This window comes from Macrobrachium rosenbergii, chromosome 17, assembly GCF_040412425.1.
Source record: "Macrobrachium rosenbergii isolate ZJJX-2024 chromosome 17, ASM4041242v1, whole genome shotgun sequence".
Classification (NCBI taxonomy): domain Eukaryota; kingdom Metazoa; phylum Arthropoda; class Malacostraca; order Decapoda; family Palaemonidae; genus Macrobrachium; species Macrobrachium rosenbergii.
Window position 1 is genome coordinate 8,152,289 of NC_089757.1, and position 23,713 is coordinate 8,176,001.

Sequence of the window (23,713 nt, forward strand, 5' to 3'; positions counted from 1 at the left end):
TAGATGGTAAGGTTTTAAATGTCAGTGACTCTTTATAAGATGATGGGTGTAACTTTTGATTAAAAACTGACTTTTGGGACGCATCCGATATATTGCTTCTTCTGTTTCTCGAAAAGTTGGTATCTTGCGGAAATGTTTTCGAATGTTTCATGATCTTCTGTGTTTGGGGAACTGTTCTCCAGTGTGGTCTTGATGCTGTCATCAATCAAGTTTATTTTGCATACTCTAAATTTTAACTTGTGACACCGACATAAAGTGAATTCATTATGTTTGTTGCGTGAAATGCATTACAACGACAAATTCGCTGGGCTCTACCTTACCTGACTTAGCTGTTTTAGATCGCAACACTATGCAGGCTGCTACTGCAAATAGTGTGTCGTTTTCAATGAATATTTAAACGGGATAAGGGATGAATCTCCGGCCCTCAAGTAGTGGAGAGAGTCGGCTAAAATGATCAATAAGGCAATGATAACTGATCACTTTATCATCGACTAAGGCTATTATTATCAACATTCTGGTTTCTACACCAGCAAAGTCCATCAAGATAATTTCTTACAATGATTAGGAAACGATGATGAAGTGCTTTGTGGAAAAGTTTCCTTTGTAATCATCACAGCGACATCAAAGTCAGATATTGAAGTTTTAAAAGCTTGCATTTTGAAAATATCAGCCTCATTCACATGAGCAATAAATGAGTAAAAAAAAAAAAGAATTAAATAAAGAGCAAAGGGCTTTCTTCAGTTGAGAACTTGAGTGAATTTTTAAAGGTTCATATTTTGCTGTTGCTTTTACACTTTGCTATAATGTATTATCAGTCAAATAGTATGTTTAATATATACATATATATATATATATATATATATATATATATATATATATATATATATATATATATATATTCGTTCAGGACAGAAAAGGATAGAAGTCCATGAACACTAGAATATTCTTAAGACTGAATGCCAGAATAAAACTGTGATGAAAGATTTTATTTATATAAGAAATATATATATATATATATATATATATATATATAATATATATATATATAAATGTATGTTTATGTATTATATAAGAAATAGTATATGTACACACACACACATATATATATATATATATATATATATATATATATATATATATATATATATATATATATATTTGTGTATATTTATATATAAATTCGTGGCATTCAGTCTTAAGAATATTTTCGTGTTCTTGGACTTCTGTCCTTTGTATCCTGAACGAATTTCATGTACTGATGTTATATTTGGATGAAAACGGTCTATAAATAGTTTATAAGTACAAAAATAATATATTTCTCTCGTCGCTTGTAATTCAAAAGTGAAGATATTTAAAAAGCTAAAAGAACTAGAAAGACCATATTTCTCGCCTCCATCTCATTTCCTCTGAAAGTTACTCATATATTTCAAGAGGGCAAAAGAATAATTTTAAGAGCGAGACAAAATAAACTAAGAAGAATAGAAATGTGATGGGAATCTATGTGAAGAAGAATAGAAATGTGATGGGAATCTATGTGCAAGGGAAAATATTTGCAGTCCCTTAAAAGCATTTGCCAGACCTGAGAATTTAATCAATAAAATACAGGGAAATGAAAAGTTAAAAAACATATCACTCCGAAGCAGTCTTCTAGCTACTGACTGCAATGAGAGAGAGAGAGAGAGAGAGAGAGAGAGAGAGAGAGAGAGAGAGAGAGAGAGAGAGAGAGCGTATTGTTCTAAGAAGCTGATGACAGGAAAGGCCTTGAAATACTCGAGAAGGTGAGCAATTAAAAAAGAATTTTCATTAAAGGTTGAAGATGAGAGTTTCTATCTGAGGAGTATATGGTAAGACCCGACGGCAAACTGAAATATTCCTTCAGAAATTTACACTGTTATTTGATAAATGATACTTATTTTAGTGAAGTATTCTGGGAGCAAAGAACGTTAATGAAGATGCAATTGCATAGATATTCATTTATGTTCGCTTGTACTTCCAGTACATTCATAGCAAGTAGGTTGAAATATCAAAATGCTTTCTCAAGAAAATCCAGTTCAAAACGGGGCTGTGAAAAGTCATAACAAAAATGGTAATTCGTGAAAAGTTATAAAAATGGTCGTTCACGAAAAGTAATACAAAATAGTCATTCATTAACAGTTATAAAAATGGTCATTCATGTAAAGTTATAAAAAATGGTCATTCATGAAAAGTTATATACGTGGTGTATGCTTATGATAATTCTTGGCATTTTCACAAAAGATTTTCAAGACTAATTTCAAAGCAATTCTCTTGTTCACAGGTAAGAATCTTAATTAGTGGTCATGGAAGAGGGTCAAGTGACAGTTATCCTCCGTTAATTGTAAAACTCATGTGCTAAGGGAACTTGTAGCATACCTAAACAAGCGACAATATCTCAGAATGAGGTTCGAAGGACTGCAGAGAAAGTTTAACCACCAAGCATCAAAATACTGATACCCAGAAATGGTATCGGGTAAGGGAGACGATGAAAAATAAATAAATAAATAAATAAATAAATAAATAAATAAATGAATAAGGAAAAGTAGGAAAATAGTAAATAAACCCCAAGAGACTTTGGCGGCATAGATTTCCGAAAAGAGCATGGAGCAGTTCAATTGATGTTTTGAGGCTTCTTTGAAAAACGAGGGCCATGATGGTAAAAGACCTGCTTAATTAACAATGATGACAATTCCAAAGAATTTATATTTTTTCAATAGAGAATAATTAAAATGAATCCTCTTTAGTGTAGTTTAGGAGTAAAGGCTATTGAGAAAAGTGCAGTACAAATGGTGAATATTTTTCTCCTTGAAATATTACCTACGGCCACCAAACCTCTCCGTGCTTGATGTTTTTTTTTTTTTTTGGGAATATTTGCTTTCCAAATTTTTATTAATATCCAGTACTTTATTCAAAAAATTTTATTAATATCCAGTACTTTATTCAAAATTTCTTATTATTTTTCTTTCTTTATAATATAAATACAAATAGTTTCATGTGCCCTAACAGACGTTATCTTTTTCTATCCCTTTTATTTCTAATTTCCTTTTGAAAGTCATGGCCATTGCCTTTAACAACTCAACCATTTCCGAAGAGAATTATGAACCGGAGGACTTCTAAAAAATTCCAGGTGTCACATTAATAAGTAGAACATAATTCATAAAATTCATTACTTCTTTTCAGGCGCTGAATGTTTGCTGGCGTAAATATACGAAAGTCGTCAAAATAAGGAAAGATTTCTTTCCTTCTCCTGTGCCAATCATTCTGTTGGCTCTTCTGATAATGTTGATTTTACGAAAGGCTGTCTTTTTTCACTTCTTATTCTGATTTCCGTACCTGTTTGAATCGGAAAAAGGTTGAAAGCCGCTAAAAAGAATTAATATTGTTGTTGCCTGAGTCGACAAAGACGGATTTCCGTTTTCTGTGTTTGGTTGCCACACGAACTTTTCCACTTGAAAGACTTTAGGTATATCGAGAGAATTTGAAGTTTATACGCTCATGACCGTCCCACATGTACAGTTATTATCATATTGTGAAAAAATCCAACCTTTAAGGCCTCTAAACAAACGTCAGACATGTGAAAGGTGGTGTATTGGATCACACTCTTTGTCTGGCTCAAATTTCAACAAACACGTGTTAAAAGAAACTGGATATCTTAAGCGAATTACTGAAGCATTTTCGTGATCATTGTAAACATTCATACAATGAGTCAATAAAGATTCTGAAGTAAAATTCTTGTATAATACGAAACTAAAGCTCTTTTAGGCTTAAAGCATTAAGCTTAGTGAAGTCAGTTTGTTTTTGAGATGAAGATTCCGGGTTCGAAGAAAATATAGCCTCTCTCTCTCTCTCTCTCTCTCTCTCTCTCTCTCTCTCTCTCTCTCTCTCTCTCTCTCTCTCTCTCTCTCTCTCTCTCTCTCTCTCTCTTCTGCTATCCTCTTTCTCACTTGCGTGACCTTGGGGGTCGAAGCCGTCTGCCACCTGCCATTTAACGGCCAATTGTACAAGAAATGTAAAAGGATTTCACTTTTACAACTCATAAAACTTTAATTTTCTCGACAGACTTCCTTCATCTTTTATTTTCTTTCTGTCGGGCTTGGGCCAGAAAAGAGCATTAGGCTGACCGTTCCGTCGGTCTTCGAGTTGGAATTTTAGTGGAACTTTGATCAGTGAAATATTTTTTACCTAAATGAACGACTTCTATGCGATTAGAAAATTTATATCTTTAAGTTAATATCTTCAAAAATGAGCAAGAGCCTCTTACTCTGGGAAAATGGATTGAACTATAACTAAAAATACTTCATTTAAAACTGGTTTCTCCGACTATAGGCTAATCAGCACATATTTAGTTAAACCTTTTACTTTCTAATATAATTAGATTCTTTTTTTGTTTTTTTAGATTTACTGTCTTCACATTTACTTATGAATTAATGACCAGGAATTCTTACATCATCGATGACGATATTTTTTAAATTTAAATAAATAAGTATCAAAACTGGAATTGAACCAGAAGCGACCACGGCACCATGAACTTCTTAAGAAAATCACAAAGCAGTTCAATTGATGTTTTTAGGCCTCTCTGAAAAGCAAGAGCCATGGTGCTATAAAGCCTGCTTAATCAAAAACGGTAGCATACTCAAAAACTTTTTACTTTTAGAAACTACGAATCGTCAACATCAACACAACCTAAGTGTAGTTTAGGAGTAAAACCTATAAAGAAAAGTGCAGTAAAAATGGAGAGTATTTTTCATCTGAAAATATTACCTCCACTCAGCAGTCTTTCGTTCTTGAGAAAGTTTTTTCCTTCAGAAAAATCTGCTTTTCAAATTTTGAATACTATCCTGTCCTTTATTCAGAATTTCACCCTAAGTTTCTTTCTTTCTAATCTAAATACATTTCTGCATAATCTAAATACAAAACATTTAGTTTTATGTGCCCCCTGATTATTCTCTTTCCTAATATCTGATATATTTTCCTCCCCTTTGAATTCTAATTTCCCGTTGAAAGGCATGTCCATCGACATTAATAATTCAATCTATTCCGAAGAGAATGATTGAGCGGAGGACTCATACAAAATTTCAGGCGTCATATATTAATAAGTGTAACATAATTCAGAAAATGTATCACTTCGTTTTAGACGCTGCATTTTAGGAGTCGTAAATATACGAAAGTCGCCAAAATGACAAGGAGATATTTCTTTCCTTTGTCTTGTGCCAATCACTCTGCTGGATTGTCTGACATCGTTGATTTTCTGTAATGCTTCCTTTTTCACTTCTTATTTTGATTTCCGTATCTGTTTGAATTGAAAAACCTTGAAAGCTGCTGAAAAGAATGAACATTTTTTTTTTTTATCAAATTTGACAAAGGCGGATTTTCGTTTTCTGTATTTGGTTGTCACACGAAGTTTGCCATTTAAAGCAGACCTTAGGATATCATGAGAATATAATTTATACACTCGTGACCGTCTCACGCGTAAGGTTGTTATTATTATAATTAGGAAAAAGGTGGAGTATTGGATCTCACTTGGGTGACTGACTCAAAAGACACTGGAAATTCCAGAAAAGTAACTGAAATATTTCCGTGATCATTTTAAACACTCAAACGATAACGCGAAAAAGATTCTGATGTAAAATTCTTATAGAGCACGAAACGAAAGCTTTTTTATGACTAAAGCCTTAAGCTTAGTAAATACAGGTTGTCTGATGAAGAAACAACAGCACGTTTTACTCTATGGAAAAAGATTTTAGGTTCAATTTCCGAGCCAGCATTAAAGTTGTGGTGTCTTTGTTGACTCAAACAGTAAATCAATTATTTGGTAGTTAGTTGACTGTGATGGGTCGTAACTAGGGTGTTGAAAGGTACGTGGCTAGCAGTTTCATCTCAAAAGTATTACTGTGAATCGGGAGACTAGCACCTGAAGTCTCCAGCTGTAAAGAAATGTCTGTGTGTATATATAATATATATATATATATATATATATATATATATATATATATATATATACACACAGTATATATATAACATATACATATATATATATATATATATATATATATATATATATATATATATATATATATATATATATATATATATAATTATATATACACGCTATATATATGTGCGCACGTGTGTTGTTATGCACACGTAAGAATACAATTGTATTTATATGCATAATACATATGTGTGAATAAGGATACAATACAGCTATCATCGACTGACCTTGCAGCGATAAAATGATACACCCTAGTGAAAGCGAGATGTCGAGAAACATTCAATTAAATACGAGCCGATTACAGATGAACAGAGGGAAATAAATTCCATTGCATTTTCATACAAACTGAATTTGAATATATAAGGAACCTTTTTTCCCCCCTTTTCATTTTTTTTATTTTCGTTCTTTTCCTTGGTGTCTATCGTCTGAGAATGACATCTCTTGAGTAGTTGGTGAAAATGAAAAGAACCCTTCGCCCGTGTTCGAGGAAGAAAGAGCCTACCACTTCTCTCCCTCTCTCTCTCTCTCTCTCTCGATTCTCCTTCTTTCATTCTCTTTCTCACTTGCGTGACCCTGGCTATCTAAGCCCATTGAAAAAAACTGTGAAAGTGTTTTTTCTTTTACAACACTTCAAAGTTTCGTTTTTTCGAAAGGCGGGTCTATCATCGCTTTCTTTCTCTGTTTCCTTTGTTTCTGTCGGGCCTGGGCTAGCTAAGGGCATTAAGCTGACCGTTCCGTCGGCCTCAGAGTCCGAATGTACGCGAATCACCCAAGAATGAATATCTTACGGAATTCTTCACGTAAATAAAAAAAAATACTCCAGCGATTGATTCTGTTCACTAAAAAGGTCATGATTATGATAATCATACTCATCACCATTATCAAAGAAGACTACACCTTTGATTTTTTACTTACTCGCATAATCATCGTTATAATTATCATCATCATCAAAGCGGATCGTATATGTTCACTTGAAGGGCTTTATTTAATTACCATATCTTGTGATTATGATGTTGGTTATTTGCATACCCCGAAACAGGTAAGAGAATTTTATTCCAAAAAAATATGAAATATTAAAGATAACGAACCAATAATTAGATTAAGCTATCCTTCGTGTGTAAGAAGTTCTGTTTATTTATTTTTTACTTGTCATCATTATTTTCTGTAAAGGTGTCTGTCTGCATCACATTCTGAAAACCTCGAGAAACGTTTCAGTAAAAGCGAAGCGAACAATTTCAGCGGAATTTTATTCAGTGAATTATTTATAACTAAAAAATAACGCATTCTAATATGATAAAACAATTTTTATCATTACCTCAATATCAAAAAATATGAACCAGAGCCTTTTATTTTAGGAAGAATGGAATGAAATGTGACGAAATATATTGTATTTAAAACTGACATCTTTATCTATAGGCTAATTCCTCATGTTTACTTAAACCTTGAATCTTCCGGCATAATTAGAATATTTTTGTTTAGATTAACTATCTTCATATTTGTTGAAGAATTTAATGTTTAAACAACATTTTTCATTAGATTAGGCAAATTCTACTTATACATTAAAATATTAAAAATTTTTACATAAACAAACTCTAACTCGGGACTTGAAATATTCCAATACATTTCTGGTTTTTTTATTGCTCTATTTATTTTCAACTTTTGGAGCATCCGTTGTGGAGAGTTGGGCAGCTGCCTCGCCATAAATCGCATTCGACGCCAGATGTCTCTCGGCGCCTTCGATTAAGGCATTTTACGAAGCAAGTTCGGGTGACGCAGTTAGCTCGAAGAGTGATACTGTGTCGTGATGTTATTTCTTTATAGAAGTTTGAGATAAAAATGGCGTGGTTTGTTATAATTCTTTTCGATCCACTGATTCAGAGGTTCGAGTTTAAAACAGTTGTGCTCTTATCGTTTATTTTGATTATTTGCTTCATTGAATACGAAATTAAAATTAGAAACAGTGGCCGTTTGTCTAATCCACTGTTCAGTTCTCAGAATCAGAAGTCCGAGTTCATAAAGATTTATGTTTAATCTTATTTAATCAGAAGTTCGAGATACGAACAGTATTTTTTAACTGATTCCTGTTTTGTTCACTAAGTCAGAACTTGGAGTTAAAAACAATGTCGTTTTATCGTTTCATTTGTTTTGTTTACTGAATAATAAGTGGGTTTATGATTATGTAGTTTTCCTTGTCGTCTCGAATGGAAAACATTTGAAATAATTTTATTAATTTTAACCAAGCATAAGGGGACAAACATAAAACAAGTAAAAACTGCGCAGAAGTTTCTTCGGCGCAATCAAGTTTTCTGTACAGCGTATAATACTGTAAGAGCCGCGGCGCATGAAACTTTCAGCCATAGCCCGGTGGTGGCCTGTTCTATAGTGTTGCCAGACGCACGATAATGGCTCACTTTAACCTTAAGTAAAATAAAAACTACTGAGGCTAGAGGGCTGCAATTTGGTATGTTTGATGATTGGAGGGTGGATGATCAACATACCAATTTGCAGCCCTCTAGCCTCAGTAGTTTTAAGATCTGAGGGCGGACAGGAAAACTGCGGATGGACAGACGAAGCCATCTCAATAGTTTTCTTTTACAGAAAATAAAAAGAGGAAATATTACTTAATATTGTGATAACTCTTATTCTCTTAACTGAGTAAGTGAATGTATGGTTCTTTGTGTTTTAATGGGGAACATATTCGCTTTAGGTTCCTTTGCTACGTTACGTGAGCCTGCAGAAAATTAATATACACTAGATATGATAGTGTAGGTGTCAATCTAAACAGTTATCTTTAAATATATGTATTTTTTACCCGCACGGGAAAACACAACGAATGCAGGATGTCTGATACTTTCATTGTACTATGTAGAGATGATGATTTAGATCTGATTTATGATACGGATCAATTTGAGAAGTACACATTTAATTACTTTCCACCTAATCTCTTGACCTTTTCTGAATCCAACGACGTAAATATAGGACATCGTTTTCCCAAACTTTCTAAGATTTCCCCTGGCTTCCGAGGACAGCTCGGCAGGAAGGCTCTCAGTTAAATCTAAGTGCCCTGGGTTCCTCAGCGAAGCCTTATGGTAAGTTCACACATTCACGTATCAAGGCACGCATGCGCACGCACAGCCGGAATTGGTGAAACTTGCGCATACGCGAGAAAATAGGCCCCGCCCAACTGGATACGTGTCACGGGACGATGTGCGTGATGCATGCGTATTATAGTGCGCCGCAAATGTAAGCACTGCGTAAGGGTGACGTGACGCTGACGAACAAGCGGCGGCGCAGGCAGAAGTAGTGCGTGGCAGAGCACGTAACACCAACGCGTCGTGACGTATACCGTATGTGTTACGTTCTGCGTAACTGAGTTACGCAAACGTCACGTTGGCCCCACGTACTGCGGGGGTTAAACCCCAGCTATATAAAGGCCGGCAGCTGCACATGTGAGCTAGTCAATGCCGTAATACCACAACGACAAGACATACTACCAACGCGCTGAAGCAACATGGACAACATAGCTGAAATGCGTCAACTCATAGCTATAGCACGCATACACGCACGGATAGACCAGAATTGTTGCCACTTGTCATTGAGTATGTGCACGTCATGTTATTGCTGGAGCTTGCAATGATTGCTGCAAAGCACTTAGGGCAGAAAAAAGGCGCCCAAGGAGGGTGTGGGCGTGGCCGTACCTGCAGAAAAGGATGGAGCAAGGTCATTATGACAACCTGATGGCGGAGTTGTCAACCGAAGCCCCAGAGCTGTACAGAAATTTTACCCGGATTGACAAGGACCTCTTCAATGAAATTGTTGAACGGGTCACACCCACATTCAGAAGAAAGTGACATTCTGGAGGAAACCCATTGAGCCAGGCCTACGTGTTGCTATCACCCTACGCTTCCTCGCTACAGGTGATTCCTACAAGAGTCTGCAATATTCGTTCCGGGTAGCCCACAACACCATTAGTCTCATCGTACCAGAGACCTGCAGGGCCATTGTTGCTGCCTTCGGGGATGAGGAACTGCAGGTGCCACAAACACCTGAAGCGTGGCAGGAGGTTGCACGGGGTTTTGAGGAACGATGGAACTTCCCGCACGTAATTGGAGCTATAGATGGGAAGCACATTAGGCTCCGTAACCCTCCCAAGGGCGGTACGCATTACTTCAACTACAAGAAGTTCTACTCCATGGTATTACTTGCAGTTGCTGATGCTTCATACAAGTTCCTGTACGTCGACGTGGGAGCCATTGGGTCAGAGTCAGACGGTGGTGTATTTGCCCAGACCCGACTGGCAGAAATGCTGTTGCAAGAGGAAGCAAATCTTCCCCAACCGGATGCCCTGCCAGGTCAACCTAATGGATCTCCTGTGCCCTACTTCCTAGTTGGCGATGATGCCTTCCCCCTGAGGAATTACCTTATGAAGCCCTACCCCAAAAGAGGACTTAGCAAGGAGGAACGGATTTACAACTACAGGTTAAGTAGGGCACGCAGGACGGTGGAGAACGCCTTTGGGATTCTGGCAAACAGATTCCGAGTATTCCACACTGCAATATGCTTGAAGCCTGACCATATAGAGCCATTAGTGATGTCCGCATGTGTTCTGCACAATATGATCATAAGAAGAAATGCACGAAGACAAGAAGGAGATCAGGAGCACCCTGTCACACATGCTGTCATCCCTGGTAGCTGGAGGAGTGACCCGTCCTTAGGAGCAGCCCTTCCAACCGTGACCGGCAACACTGCAACAAGGGATGCAAAGGAACAGCGTAACTTGCTGAAGGAATACTTTTCATCGGCTGAAGGCTCCGTGCACTGGCAGGAGAAGATGATTTAGTTACTCTCATGCATACCTGATTGTTGTAATTACTTAAATGTCTGTTCCTGCCTATATTTTGGACTTATTTAAAATTCAATAATGTATCAATTCAGGATTATTTTGCCCTGTGCATTTGTGTACTTTTGTTTGTTTTAGTTGATTTAATAAAAGATATTGCTCAAATCTATGATATATTACTCTCATCAATACTTGGTAATTGGGAAGAGGATAGAGCAGGACATGACTTTGCAAATTTATGTTTAATCAATATGAAACAAACATACATATAAATAAAAGAAAGAAGATGTAGTTATTTTGCCCTTTTTAATAATTTCTTAACATGGAATCTATTCTGATATGATAATTCTATCATTTTTGAAAGTACCTTCTCTTAACATTGTTTCTATTCTGTTCCTGTATTTATTTTGGACTTATTTAATAATCAATAATGTATCAATTCAGGATTATTTTGCCCTGTGCATTTGTGTACTTCCGTTTATTTTAGTTGATTTAATAAAAGATATTGTTCAAATCCATGATATATTACTCTCATCAATACTTGGTAAATGGGAAGAGGATAGAGTGGGCCATGACATTGCAAATGTATGTTTAATAAATATGAAACAAACATATATATAAATAAAAGAAAGAAGATGTAGTTATTTTGCCCTTTTTAATAATTTCTTAACATGGAATCTATTCTGATATGATAATTCTATCATTTTTGAAAGTACCTTCTCTTAACATTGTTTTTATTCTGAGGTGATAATTCTGTTCTTGAAAGTACCTGCTCTTAGCATTTACATTGTTGATATTCTGATATGAAAATTCTATTTTTTTGAAACTACCTTCTCCCCGATATTTGTGACATTTTATATGACTTGCTAATATTTTGCCTGTTGTCATTTTGCTTCTGTGCACATATGTTACATAAAGTATTTTGAACTTTTTCAAAGTCAATAATGAAATGTTAGTGTATTCAGGTTCATTTTGCCTTCTTTATTTGTGTACTTGCATTATAGCTACTTCATTGAATACATGATATTTGAGCAGAGGATAGAGCTAGACATGATATTGCAAAATATATTTATTTAATATAAAACAGAAACATACACATACATAAAAGCAAAAGGAAAAACAACAGTATATACATTAGCTCTGTAAATTATTAAGGAATGTCGTGTCAAGCGACAGGTTGCTGAGGTCTTTTGGTGTGGATGTCACCAACTGTGCTTGCAGGAGCGCCAGCTGCTGTGCAGTGAGTGCCCGCTGCTGCTGCGATACCGACAGGCTGGCAGGAACTGCAGGTGCCTGACACTCTGCTGTCACTGCCATGGTGTGGGTCATCATGGCCCTCGACGGCACAGTGGAGCCCTCTTTGGTGGCACGGATGTACCTTTGAATGGCACCAAGCACCTCCATTTTCAGGTGCAGGCCCAGCTGTTCTGACACCTGTGCGCACTCATCCTCGACCTCTTGAAAGAACTTCCTCCAGTAGAGGACGCGGGGGTTATGAGGAGGTGGGTCGACAGTCGTCAGCATATCGTCTCGGAGGGCCTCTGCCCTCGTGAAGGCGACGTCGAACAGCTCGGAAACTTGGTGTTTCCGAGCGTTGGTTGTTGCTCGATCAACCGGAGAGGGCGTGGGCGTCGGTGTCGGACCAGAAGAAACATGAGCAGGGAGGTCCAGAACTTGGGCAGGGAGGGCGGCAGCAGGGAGGGTGGCAGCAGCACAGGCAGCCTGTAAAAAGAGGAGCGACATATATGAGAACATGGTATAAAATGTACATTGAATGCATGGAAACTATGTAATAACATTATATTCAGTAATAATTATGCATGGAAACACATTAAAACAAACATACCATGGGAAGTCCCAACACCTTTGGCTTCCTTTGACGCACAATGTGTGGCTTCAGGAAGTGGAAAATGTTGAGTATCCATTTCTCCCGGTCCGTCAGCCGTCTGCCCGCCCCTTGGCCACTCTTCTCCGCTGTAAGCCGCCCAAAACGACTCCTGAGGGACGTAAACCACGTCCTCAGTTCATGGCCACTCACGGGAGGAACAAGTGACTGGCCCTTCTCTTCGAAGGCCCTCCACACCTTGGCCTTATCCTTGTAGGCTGTGAGGCCCTTGTTATATATGAACTCGGCCTCGGTCTCCAGCCACTCGCCAACTAGCCTCTCATTTTCCTCCGAGAGGATCACTGACGGGTTCTTCTTGCGGCCTCCTGTAGGGCCATCTCCATCAGGAGTGCTTTCGGTGTCGGCGTCGGCATCCCCTCGTGGGCGTTGTCGTCGGTGGCGGCGGCGGGTCGCTCTCGTGAGGTGAGGGCAAGGTCCTCTTCCTCCTCCTCTAGGTCGCTCTCCGTCACGAGCTCGTCGGCCTCGAGCTGCAGCACAACAGCATCGCTGCCTGAAAGGGGACCATCAGCTTCAGGAGGCTTTGCGTGGGGGCAACTCCAGCTGCCAGGGCTCCTGGAGTTCTCAGGGCCCCTTTCCTGGTCCTCTTCAGCATGGGTCCTTTGGGCATCTTGGCTGCTGCAGTGGACGGCGAAGACGGAGGCGCTGAGGAGATAGCAACAGGATGCTGGCCGGAGAAGCACTGACCTGGAAGCGCGCCGCCTGCCCCTTTTATCCCAGGTCAAAGCGTTGTCACATCACGCGGTTGCGGGGTGCGGCAGCGTTGCGCGTCTACTCCCACGCCATTCTGACAGCCACGCAGTGCCCTGGGGCAGCGTGTGCCCCAGGTAACGGCGTGGCAGCTGCGGTCAGCCCGCGGGTGGCGCCACGCTGCGGGTCGGGCCACGCTACCTGACAGTTGACCTGGCCACCCCGCAGGGTTTCGAGCAGGCCGAAAGGTTCCTGCCCCCCCGGCGCACGGCCAGGTGGTCCGTAACGGTCGCGCCGCATGCTGCCGCATTTACACAGTACTTACGGTACATTTACGTTGTGTTTGCGTTGTTTTTACGTACTCTCTGGCTCCGCCCCGTTCGTGGCCGTGCGTGGGGATGCGTGCCTTGATACGTGAATGTGTGAACGTAGCATTATAAGAGAGGTCTTCTGTAAAACAGTGGCCTCCCTCGTTGAAACGGAGAACCTAGGCCTCTTCCGGAATCCCCGGAAAAGTGCTTGCAACAAGGATTTTGATTAGCTTCAGTACCTGGATATTAAACCAAATCAAAAGAATATCGGCTCCTGAGACTCCTTGAAGACCTAGTCCCAGTTCACCAACAATTCATTCTTTGTTTTTTGATCTTTACTTCATTTAAAAGTAACTGAATTAAATATGAAAACTGAATGCAAAATTCAATACAACTTATAACTAAATTTCTGCAATAATCAGTAGGGAAACTCAAAGAGTTGCTCGGAATATTCTCACAAAATCTTCTCTCGGTTATCAGTTATTCATGCCTTTATCTCATATTCAGCAAGCGCGAAATGAACGGAAAAATATTGAAAATAACCTTCACAAATTTTCCCACGAAATTTTGTGAAAAGATTCCCGAGCGAGCATTATCATTTTTTAACGAAATTAAAAATGAAGAAGGAAAACGAAAGCTTCACATATATAAGTTGCACAGGGAAGGTATGGAATAATTCCCTTATGAAACAGATTTATCACTGAAATGCAGTAAGTGATGGCACGGAATTTATTTCCTTTCTCAAATGGATTGGCTCAGGAGGCATTTAAAGAAGTTTCCTTTCAAAAAATAATTCTGGACTGTTGATCCGTCTTCTCTTTTTGTTTATTTCTTTATAATATAGTCTAGTAGCTCCTTATGTCTTGTGCCTCTAAGTTTTACTTATTAGTGTTTTCATTATTATTATTACTTCGATTGTTATAGTAATAACTGAAAAATTAAAGCTATATAAAGAATATTTATCTAGATTGCATCACTACAACTATTACTACTACAATTATTAAAGATAATGATAATCCAACGAATAAAACTGAAATAAAGAAAAGGATATCAGAGTGAAAGCATCACCCAAATATCATAACTGACTGGAAATTTCAGTCCCACATTTCCCTTATACTTCCTCTTAAAAAGTTTAGAAGGGCAGATCACCTAAGTTACTACCAACCTTTTTTTGGAAGGTTTGATATTTCCACGGCTCTAATTGCCAAATTTTAAGTAGGTTACTATTTTGTGCTACTCTTTATAGCTAAATTGTGGTAATGGACTATCCTTATGCAAGGATTTTTCAGCATGAAATAAAAAAAAAATTGGTTTGTAAATATGCTCCTTGTTGCGATATAAGACTAACATTACAGTTTATGTGAACATTTTGGTGCTATTCTTATTTTTTTGTACGCCCTTCATCATTTCCTTTTCAATGATTCCCTCAAACTTGGGCCAGAAAAAGGCGTCGAACCAACCCACCGTGTCGGTTTTTGCATTTATAAGAGTTTCAGAATCATGGAAACAGGTAACATCTTAACTACCACAAGTTTCTTTTATAAACCAACGAAGATCAAAGTTCAATAGTTTTAGTCAAACTCAATTGTCAACGTGAATTGACTATATATATATATATATATATATATATATATATATATATATATATATATATATATATATATATATATATATATATATATATATACTATATACACTATACACACACAATATTATATTATATATATGTATGTATTATGTATATTCTCGTTTGTGCATTACACCATAAGAAAATGTTCGCCATGCTCACATACTCCCATTCTCAGACGACATCATTTAGAACATTTCTGAGTCTGTTCGACCTAGCTTGAAAAAGACGGTTTTAAGAGAAATTTATGAGCACGTAAAAGCGTCTGCCAGTCAAGATCCACTGTAGCCTGAGTTAATCAGATTGACAGGAAACCTCGAGGTTCAAGGAGCTTCCATTCGGATAGTTTCCTCACGTCCAGACCTAACACATTCCAATGTCATTTTCTTAGAGTTTATTAACGTCTGCTGAGACGAATTTTGGAAATGAGTCTGAAGGTTTCAACAATTTTATTTCTCGGAGGGAATCCATGGGCTGTGCTGATTTACCAAGATCTGACAAATTCTAGAAATTGTCTTTTGAGGAGTATTTCTGCCGTTGGAACTGTTAGTTTCTTTGTATTGCCCCGACAGTGAGTTTATTGTATTGACTGAAAACAAAGTGAGATATTTGTGACAAATGATTAAAAGCATTATTAATAAAGGTAATGACTCTAGACAAGTTAAAGTTAGTCGAATGCCTAGAGTATTCTTGCAGAGCAGAAAAATTGGTTTGCTTTTTCATTTGTCTTTCACCCAAAAAAACTTGGTAAAGAAGTAAAGATAAGTAGAGAACCGCATCTTGAAATATAATTCTCAGTACAACCAAAGATGTGATCACGAGAAAACCGCGTATAAATTGCCTGGAATTGCAAGATAAAGGTTACAGCCCCTAGTCACACACATTAAAGAAATCGGGCAAACTGGTGACTAGTAAGGTGCCAAGGCACGATGGTGAAACCTTCAGACTCGTTTGCCACTACTATATTTGTCTAAATATAGAAAAAGAAAAGCCATAACCCCTTATTACACAAGTGGGGGAAATGTAACAGTAGTTAATGAGAGGTTAAGGGTAATGGGAACATGGTATTGATTAGGAAAAAAGGATGAGGACCTATTAAAGTTAAGACCATTCGGAGTGAAAAATACTAGGGGGATGGAAGTTGAATAGGAACTGTGATAAGAAGGGAAATTAAGCAGGGAAATTACAGCTGGGGACTGATTAGATTAGGACTCCACAACAGCAATGGGAAATCGACTCCGATGGGAGTGACAGCTGGTAACACTGGAGAATCAATGATGTTTGGGTAAAGAAGTAGAAATTGAAATCATTAGTGAGGTTTTGGTGATGGTCTATACTAAAAAGAGAAAGATATTGGGAATGGGAGATTTTTTTTTAGATTAGGGAAAATGTCAGTAATGAAGAGTGGGAACTGACGGGACAACGAGAATGTAAGTGGTAACTAACCGAGGTAGGGAATTATTAGGGAGTTTTTACCGTCCCACTGTAAAAATTCATAAAGACGGTAAAACCCTGCGTCCTTTTATAAGTATTGTTGGAACTGTTCCGCACGAATTTTCAGTTTTTTGTACATTTGCTTCATCCGCGTGTGAGATCATTTCCTAGTTCTGATGCTGGCAATGCACTAGATTTTATCAGTTCATTACTAGAACTCACTGTATTGTCTGATGATTCAATGTTTAGTTTCGTTTAAGAAGTTTGTTTACTTGTGTACCTATTGACGATGCTTTAGGTTTTATACGAAGTGAACATACAAAGTGTGTTTTAACTTTATCTGATACCTTTGTGAGTTGTTGACCCATGTTTCTCTATTAATGGAACATTATTGACTATAATTGGAATCCAAATGAGTAACTGTTTATCTCCGGTATTATCTAGTATAGAAAAGGAATTTTTTGAAGTAGGTTAGTTAATGGCATTATCACGGACAACATTTTTCGGGTGAGATATGTGGATGATATTTTTGCAGTTTTAAAGCTAGATAATGATATTGACTGGATGCCATTAATCTCAGTGATTTACCCCCATACCTAAATTTTACACACACACACAAAAAAGAGTAGAACCATTGAATATTAATTTTATGTTACTACAATCAGGTATGAAAATTCCTTCATGTTCATGGTTTTCGAAAAGATACTAATAATAAGATTATTATCATTGCTTATTAACCCCATCCTTTTTTGTAATACAATCTGCCCTAAGGTCAATGTTTCTCCGCGCTGTGAATGTATGTAACCCAGAACATTTTGGTGAAGAGGTTAATACTATCTATAAATGAAATTGGCCAATGTTTTAATCTAACCAAGATTAGAATAAAGCTAAACCTAAGATTAGTTTGGCTATATATCTCTTCCTTTCCACTAACCCATTTATAACATGGCTTATCACTATAAACTTACTTTTCAAAATATCTTTTTCCCTCCCCTTCACAGCTGACCTTTCACTCACTCCCAATAGTTCGAAGTCTGACGAAGGTGTTACATGTAAGATTCCTTGTGCATGCAATAAGGAATGTAATTTCCCGCTTTACTGGAAGAAGGATGAAGAATGTTTTCAGTTGCACTGACTTTACAGAAAGAAATATAATAGAATCTGCATTTATTCCACACTCATAGCATTATTTTTAATTCTAGTTTAGGTTTGTATAAAATAGATCCGCGTGTCGTTTACATTTTCAATCAACAATAGACTCAAAGAGACTCTTGAAATTGTGAATCGCGTTCTCTCTCAGTAACTGTATATATATATATATATATATATATATATATATATATATATATATATATATATATATATATATATATATATATATACTATGATTTATATTTGTATATATATAAAATATATTACATATATACTGTATACATAATTTTATATATATATATATATATATATATATATATATATATATATATATATATATATATATATATATATATATATATATAGGTATATATGGATAGATGTAATATTTATTTTTATGAATTTCTGGCTTTTTTGTGTTTGTGTTTTCATTTGCATATTTCTGTTTGTAAATACATGCTTTCATAGTTTTGTTTTTATTTAAATGACAAAATTTCTTACATAACTATCAGTGAAAGACGTTGAATGTTGTTGAGGATATATTCTTTGGTATTTATTATTCTTGAACCACCTTGCAGCTAGTTTTATGCATTTTACATGACGCTTACTATCTTTTGCACGTACTTTGAAACTTCTCGCAATTAAGTTCCGTCGTCAAGGCCGAATGGAGGACGAAAGAATCGGGCTAAACTCAATTTCACAGTTTTTCCTCAAAATTTCCTCTCTGAGGATTGATTTTGTCCACTCACAACCACAAAACGCACACACACACACGCACGCGCGCACACACACACACGCACGCGCGCGCACACACACACACACACACACACACACACACACACATATATATATATATATATATATATACATATATTACTTGATAAAAGAAATGCAAGAATATCTTTGATTAATATTCTGGATTAAAGCTTAAATCTGCTGTAGGTATGGTATTTATAATTTACCTTTTTCAAAATAATTCTCTCTCTCTCTCTCTCTCTCTCTCTCTCTCTCTCTCTCTCTCTCTCTTCTCTCTCTCTCTCCTTAGAATATCTAACGCGTAAGAAAACAAACTATTCATTAAGCACCTACTGAGTATTACCTATGAAAAAACTTAATTAAATTGTTGTTTACAACAACCAGGATTTCTAAGGCTTACTCGACCCAATCTATAGATAAAAATAAACTCATGTTAATTACCATTTAGTGAAGGGCTCTCCTGTGCAAAGCCAAATAAGGAGGCTAACGAGGATAAAAAGGTTTAGGAAAAATTGTACAGCCTCCCTTAAATAAATCTCTTTGTTGTGAGTTGGCTAATGGAAAAGAGAGAGTCGGGTTGTGGGGTTGTGAGGGTAGAAGGAGAAATAATTTATAAGTGTGAGGAGGTGGGACACATAAACATACATGCATAGGCTAAGGTAGGCTATGGAGATAGAGAGGATGGTTTTCTTTCAAGAGAAAATGTAGCGCCTCCTCAAGGTCGATACCCAGCACTCCAGGTTAAGGCATTTGAAGAACTGGCACGCAAATCTCCCTGATACGGGAAGACAAGTTCTCTTATGGGCTAAAATTGACAAACATAAACTCATCACCATCGAGAGTATCAATCATGTAAAACTGATTCTCCCAACAGTTCGTTTGAGGGTCACCAGGCCCCACACTTGCAGTAGCCAATTACCTTCCTGGGGAGGCTATGACCTCCTTCTGGACAGAAATCTCTGTCCCCACCTAACCCAAGACAACTCAGGGGTCCCTGCCCCTCTTAGTCTCCATCAGGCTTTAATAGTCCTCCCAGACCTGCCTCAAAACCCCTGCCAGGGCAACCTGAGTGCCCTGAGTATTGCCAGTATCTGTCTGTCCTGAATGTTGAACCATTTCCAAATTTAATTCCTGTGCCTGGCCCTGCCCTAGTGCCAGTGCCAGAGCACACCATAGATCTCCCTTCAGGAGATCCCAGTCTGGCCCACCTCTCTTCTCCAAGCTTGGCCCAGCTACCAGTGTCGGTAAGAGAGCCAACCCGAAGTTTACTAAGGTCCCTTCCAGATTCCCCTGACCTCAGTGGAAGCTCAACCCCTGGTGCTGCCTTGTAACCCGTGCCTGAGTTGGTCATTGGAACCTGCGAACCTCTTGCACCCACAACTACTTCTTTCTCCCTTTCCCAGTCCTCAGAAGATAAGATTCAAGAGGACAATTCTCTACCATCCCAGCTAGTCGCAGAGATCAAGGAAGTGCAATGGCAAGTGATAGAAATTGTTGGCACCGCCCTTGCTTCAGTTGTCGCAGCAGCCAAAATAGGGGGCACTCCAGGGCCTTCCCCAGACTCGGTTCCACCGACTCCCCCTACAATGTCAAACCATTAACCTAAGAGAACTTCGAGGAAGAAAAGCCAGCGGTGTAGAACGTCCAGGTAGCCTATTAGATCCACCGAGCTCCCATGGCACTCGTACCCTTATGACACAGTGCCCCACTTTAATTGAGTAATTTGGGACCCAAACCAGAGTAGGATGCCAAGTTATTTTACCTCGCATCACTCTTTTACGTGGCATCACACTCTGCCCAATGCAGAGTGCCAACCTCCAGATCTCCTGGCCCTATGAGTTATTGACTTTCCTCTACATGCAATTGTTTGCATGGCAAACTTAAACCTGTGCAAAAGGGAAATTAATTGTGTATCACAGAGACACTAGGCAATTATGACACTAGTGCCACCTCTGACACAGTGCCACGAAGTCAGCAAACTAATATGACATTCACTAACTTTGAAGTTCGTTTGGAATTATATTTACTTACAGCTAAGGCTGGTACCTACCCTAACGGGCATAGACCCGTTTTAAGCTATCTGCATGTATTTTAAATAGCGAATCTTATGATTGTGCATTTCACTCAATGATTTGAGATTAATATTAATGATAAACTATGCCATGACTTTCAGTCTCATTTAATTTTGAGTAAAATAAATATTGCAGATGGTACCTAACTTATTCATGCATACTAATGCTAAAAATTGTTCATTATTAAAAGTAGACACCTTAGTAAAATTATTCTAACACATTTTGCAAAGGCTTTAGGAAAGAGACAGTAATGTAAAACATTTAGGCTCACCTGCAGACGTTCACACCTGAAAGAGGTGCAAAACGTCTTCCTTAACGGGGAGCTGCTAGAAGTATTTATTCATACTTCTAAAAGTTTGCCATGTTTAAGTTATAGACAGAGCCATAGGAGAGAGCTCTCTGCCCCTCCTCTTTTTTCACCCTAAACTGAACAATAGGGTCCGAGCACCCTTTCCCTTGTACACTCCTAAGCCTTTCCCTAACGTCACTCTAAATCTGTCCTTAAGACCTACTGGCCAAAAGATTTTTCTTCCAGATAATGCCTTAGTTCTTGGGGATACACATGAAATTCCTGAAGCAAGGATTAAACGGGAATTGCCCTCCACAGCCAGGGCACCCGAATTGCTTGGGGCTGTGAACACTTGCAGTAAACCGGGATCACATAAGTTCCACCCCAGGTCAACAACAGAGGGAAGTAGTCGGGCAATGACACCAGTAACATGCTACCAGCGAGTCCCCTAAGCGTAGCTCACCTTCTTTGTCTGGATGAGAGCCTAGCTATCCAAGAGTCGATCTGAGTGTCCCGTGAAGAAATTCCACTTAGTAGAGACTCCGTTGATGCTGTATTCAAGACACATCTACTTAGGAATGAAGGTACTGTTTGGTTAGAAGGTTGTTCGGTCAGTTCTTAGTTCTTATTCTAATTCCGTTTTCGTTCTACCCTTTCATTGTGCTAAGACCCTTGAATCATTGTCGATAACCATATATCAGCGTTAAGAATAATTTGCCTGATCATAAATTGACATCATTCTCCTTAAGACTTCTGCAAATCCCTCTGTAAAGATTCAGATTGTGCTTGGCTTGTCCAGTGATCGTGTACCTTTCTCTAGGCTTCCAGAAAGGTTGTGTGTGCCCACATCCATCAATCAAGCTAAGAGCCCAGCGTGTATAGCTCTTTGTAATTAGTTCTTTTGATTCATGTAAACACATGTAATTGATTTAGACATAGAATTTCTCTCCTGAGTCCTTCCTTTAATGGAAATCTCCTTTAACGTAATTCTTTCTTGTTATGTGAGTCTTGGTCTCCAATTAGATGCAGCAACACCAAGGTAAGAGTAACATATCAATCAACACTTATGACAATATATATCTATAAATATGCTTAAAAAATCACAGTAGATGCACGTGACTTTAGTGTATGAGCGAATCCCACAGGAAAATGACAGGCCTGTCATTTATGTGCATATATATATATATATATATATATATATATATATATATATATATATACATGTATATATGCATATATAATATATATATATATGTAAAATACACATATATATAGATATTTACATATATAATTATTTAACCTAAACAATGCATGCTTAAAAACACATACATTTAAAAACCGCTGACTTTGCAAAGTCCGAATTGCACAAATTGGACACCACTGGATTTGTTAATTCAGTTATAAAAGATACAACTTGAAATTGCAAGAATATTTTTTGCACTACCATTCTAGTGTTCCGGGAGCTTTTTTTTTTATTTCTACATACTACATAAACTATTTTCAACGCCAATCCTTCACTTACAAAATATAATTTCTAATTTTTTTCAGTTTTGTTATTAGTTTTCTGCAATAGGAAGTTCGTTCCTAATACCTTTTTATTTCCACTATCAGACCGAAAATATATGTGTAATTTGGCATCATAACCACAATGTTACGGGAAATTATTCTGGAAAACAATCGAAGAGGAAATTTGCATTGGTGCTACACATTTCGTCCCTAGTTTGACGAAATGACGTAAGCCATTTTTCCACCATTCTGAGGAAATTGGCTTCAAAAACTTGATATTATGCAGAGCTTCTATTTAGCTCATCATCTGAGGCAATTTGGTTTGAAAAGGTGACAACGCAGGCAGATGGAGTTTTGATATGTTATAGAGTAACAAAAACTGAGACACTTTGGTTGGAAAACTCAAAAACTTAAAAAAAAAATGGAATACGCCAGTTCGTCAAAACAGGGATGAATTCATCCATAAAAAATGAAATCGATCTTCTGTGTCATGTTTCTTTTTCTATGGATAACCGACCCATAACAGAGCCGCCATGGACCAACATCCGTGTATTACACATGGTTTTGATTTATGCTCCGACACGTCTACCAGAGTCACGCCACGGTTTTTATTTTTGGCTCCTGAAGTGCCCTACGCTCAGTCAATGTCCCTGTCTGTGCTTGCAGATAATGCTCTAGTAAGTTGCGTGATTCTTGTGATTATATTTTGTTTTCTCCTCACTGGTCTATATGTAGTCCATTTAAGGGACTGAAAATAGTTGTCTGAGAATCGGAGATATACCTATTTTTTTTTTTTTTTAAATAGCAATCTGTTTTTGAATAGCTTCCCAGTTTTTTAAGCATGAAGACTTAACGTTCATGATTTATTGGTAAGTAATATATACAAAACTCTCAGAGTTAAGAAATGTGTCATAACAGCCGCATATACGATTTTGTCATTGTCTTGCCAGTTATTTAGCTGTAAAAATTCTTTATCAGTAAATATTATTGATCTTTTCGTTATTGCTATTCAAACGACATAACTTCAGCTGTGAGTAGTGCGTCTGTGTATAAATAAAAATATATCACAAAATCCACGTAAGAAGGTGAGTGAAAACCGGGACTTTGAACAAGTACTTTCGTAGTC

At 37.6% G+C, this 23,713-nt stretch overlaps 2 protein-coding genes across 2 annotated transcripts in view; both read right to left on the reverse strand.

Annotated features, from left to right (window-relative positions):
• The window catches only part of LOC136847703 (uncharacterized), a 423,779-nt gene that overhangs the window by 196,941 nt on the left and 203,125 nt on the right, over positions 1–23,713 (reverse strand). The gene's annotated exons all lie outside the window — the stretch shown is intronic.
• On the reverse strand, positions 11,840–13,875 carry LOC136847550 (uncharacterized). The gene is made up of 3 exons (XM_067119275.1): positions 13,803–13,875; positions 12,694–13,220; positions 11,840–12,569 (listed from the first exon to the last, which is right to left on the reverse strand). The coding sequence occupies exons 1-3, from the start codon at positions 13,873–13,875 to the stop codon at positions 11,982–11,984; spliced, it is 1,188 nt and encodes a 395-aa protein (XP_066975376.1). The 3' UTR covers positions 11,840–11,981.

Excerpts from the sequence above, each read along its gene's own strand:
- LOC136847550 (XM_067119275.1), bottom strand. The coding sequence starts at position 13,875 with ATGCTACGTTCACACATTCACGTATCAAGGCACGCATCCCCACGCACG. Across the intron at positions 13,221-13,802 it reads GAACGGGGCGGAGCCAGAGA|CTCGAGGCCGACGAGCTCGT; the intron begins GTACGTAAAAAC and ends GTTGTGCTGCAG. Across the intron at positions 12,570-12,693 it reads AGGTGTTGGGACTTCCCATG|GCTGCCTGTGCTGCTGCCAC; the intron begins GTATGTTTGTTT and ends CTCTTTTTACAG.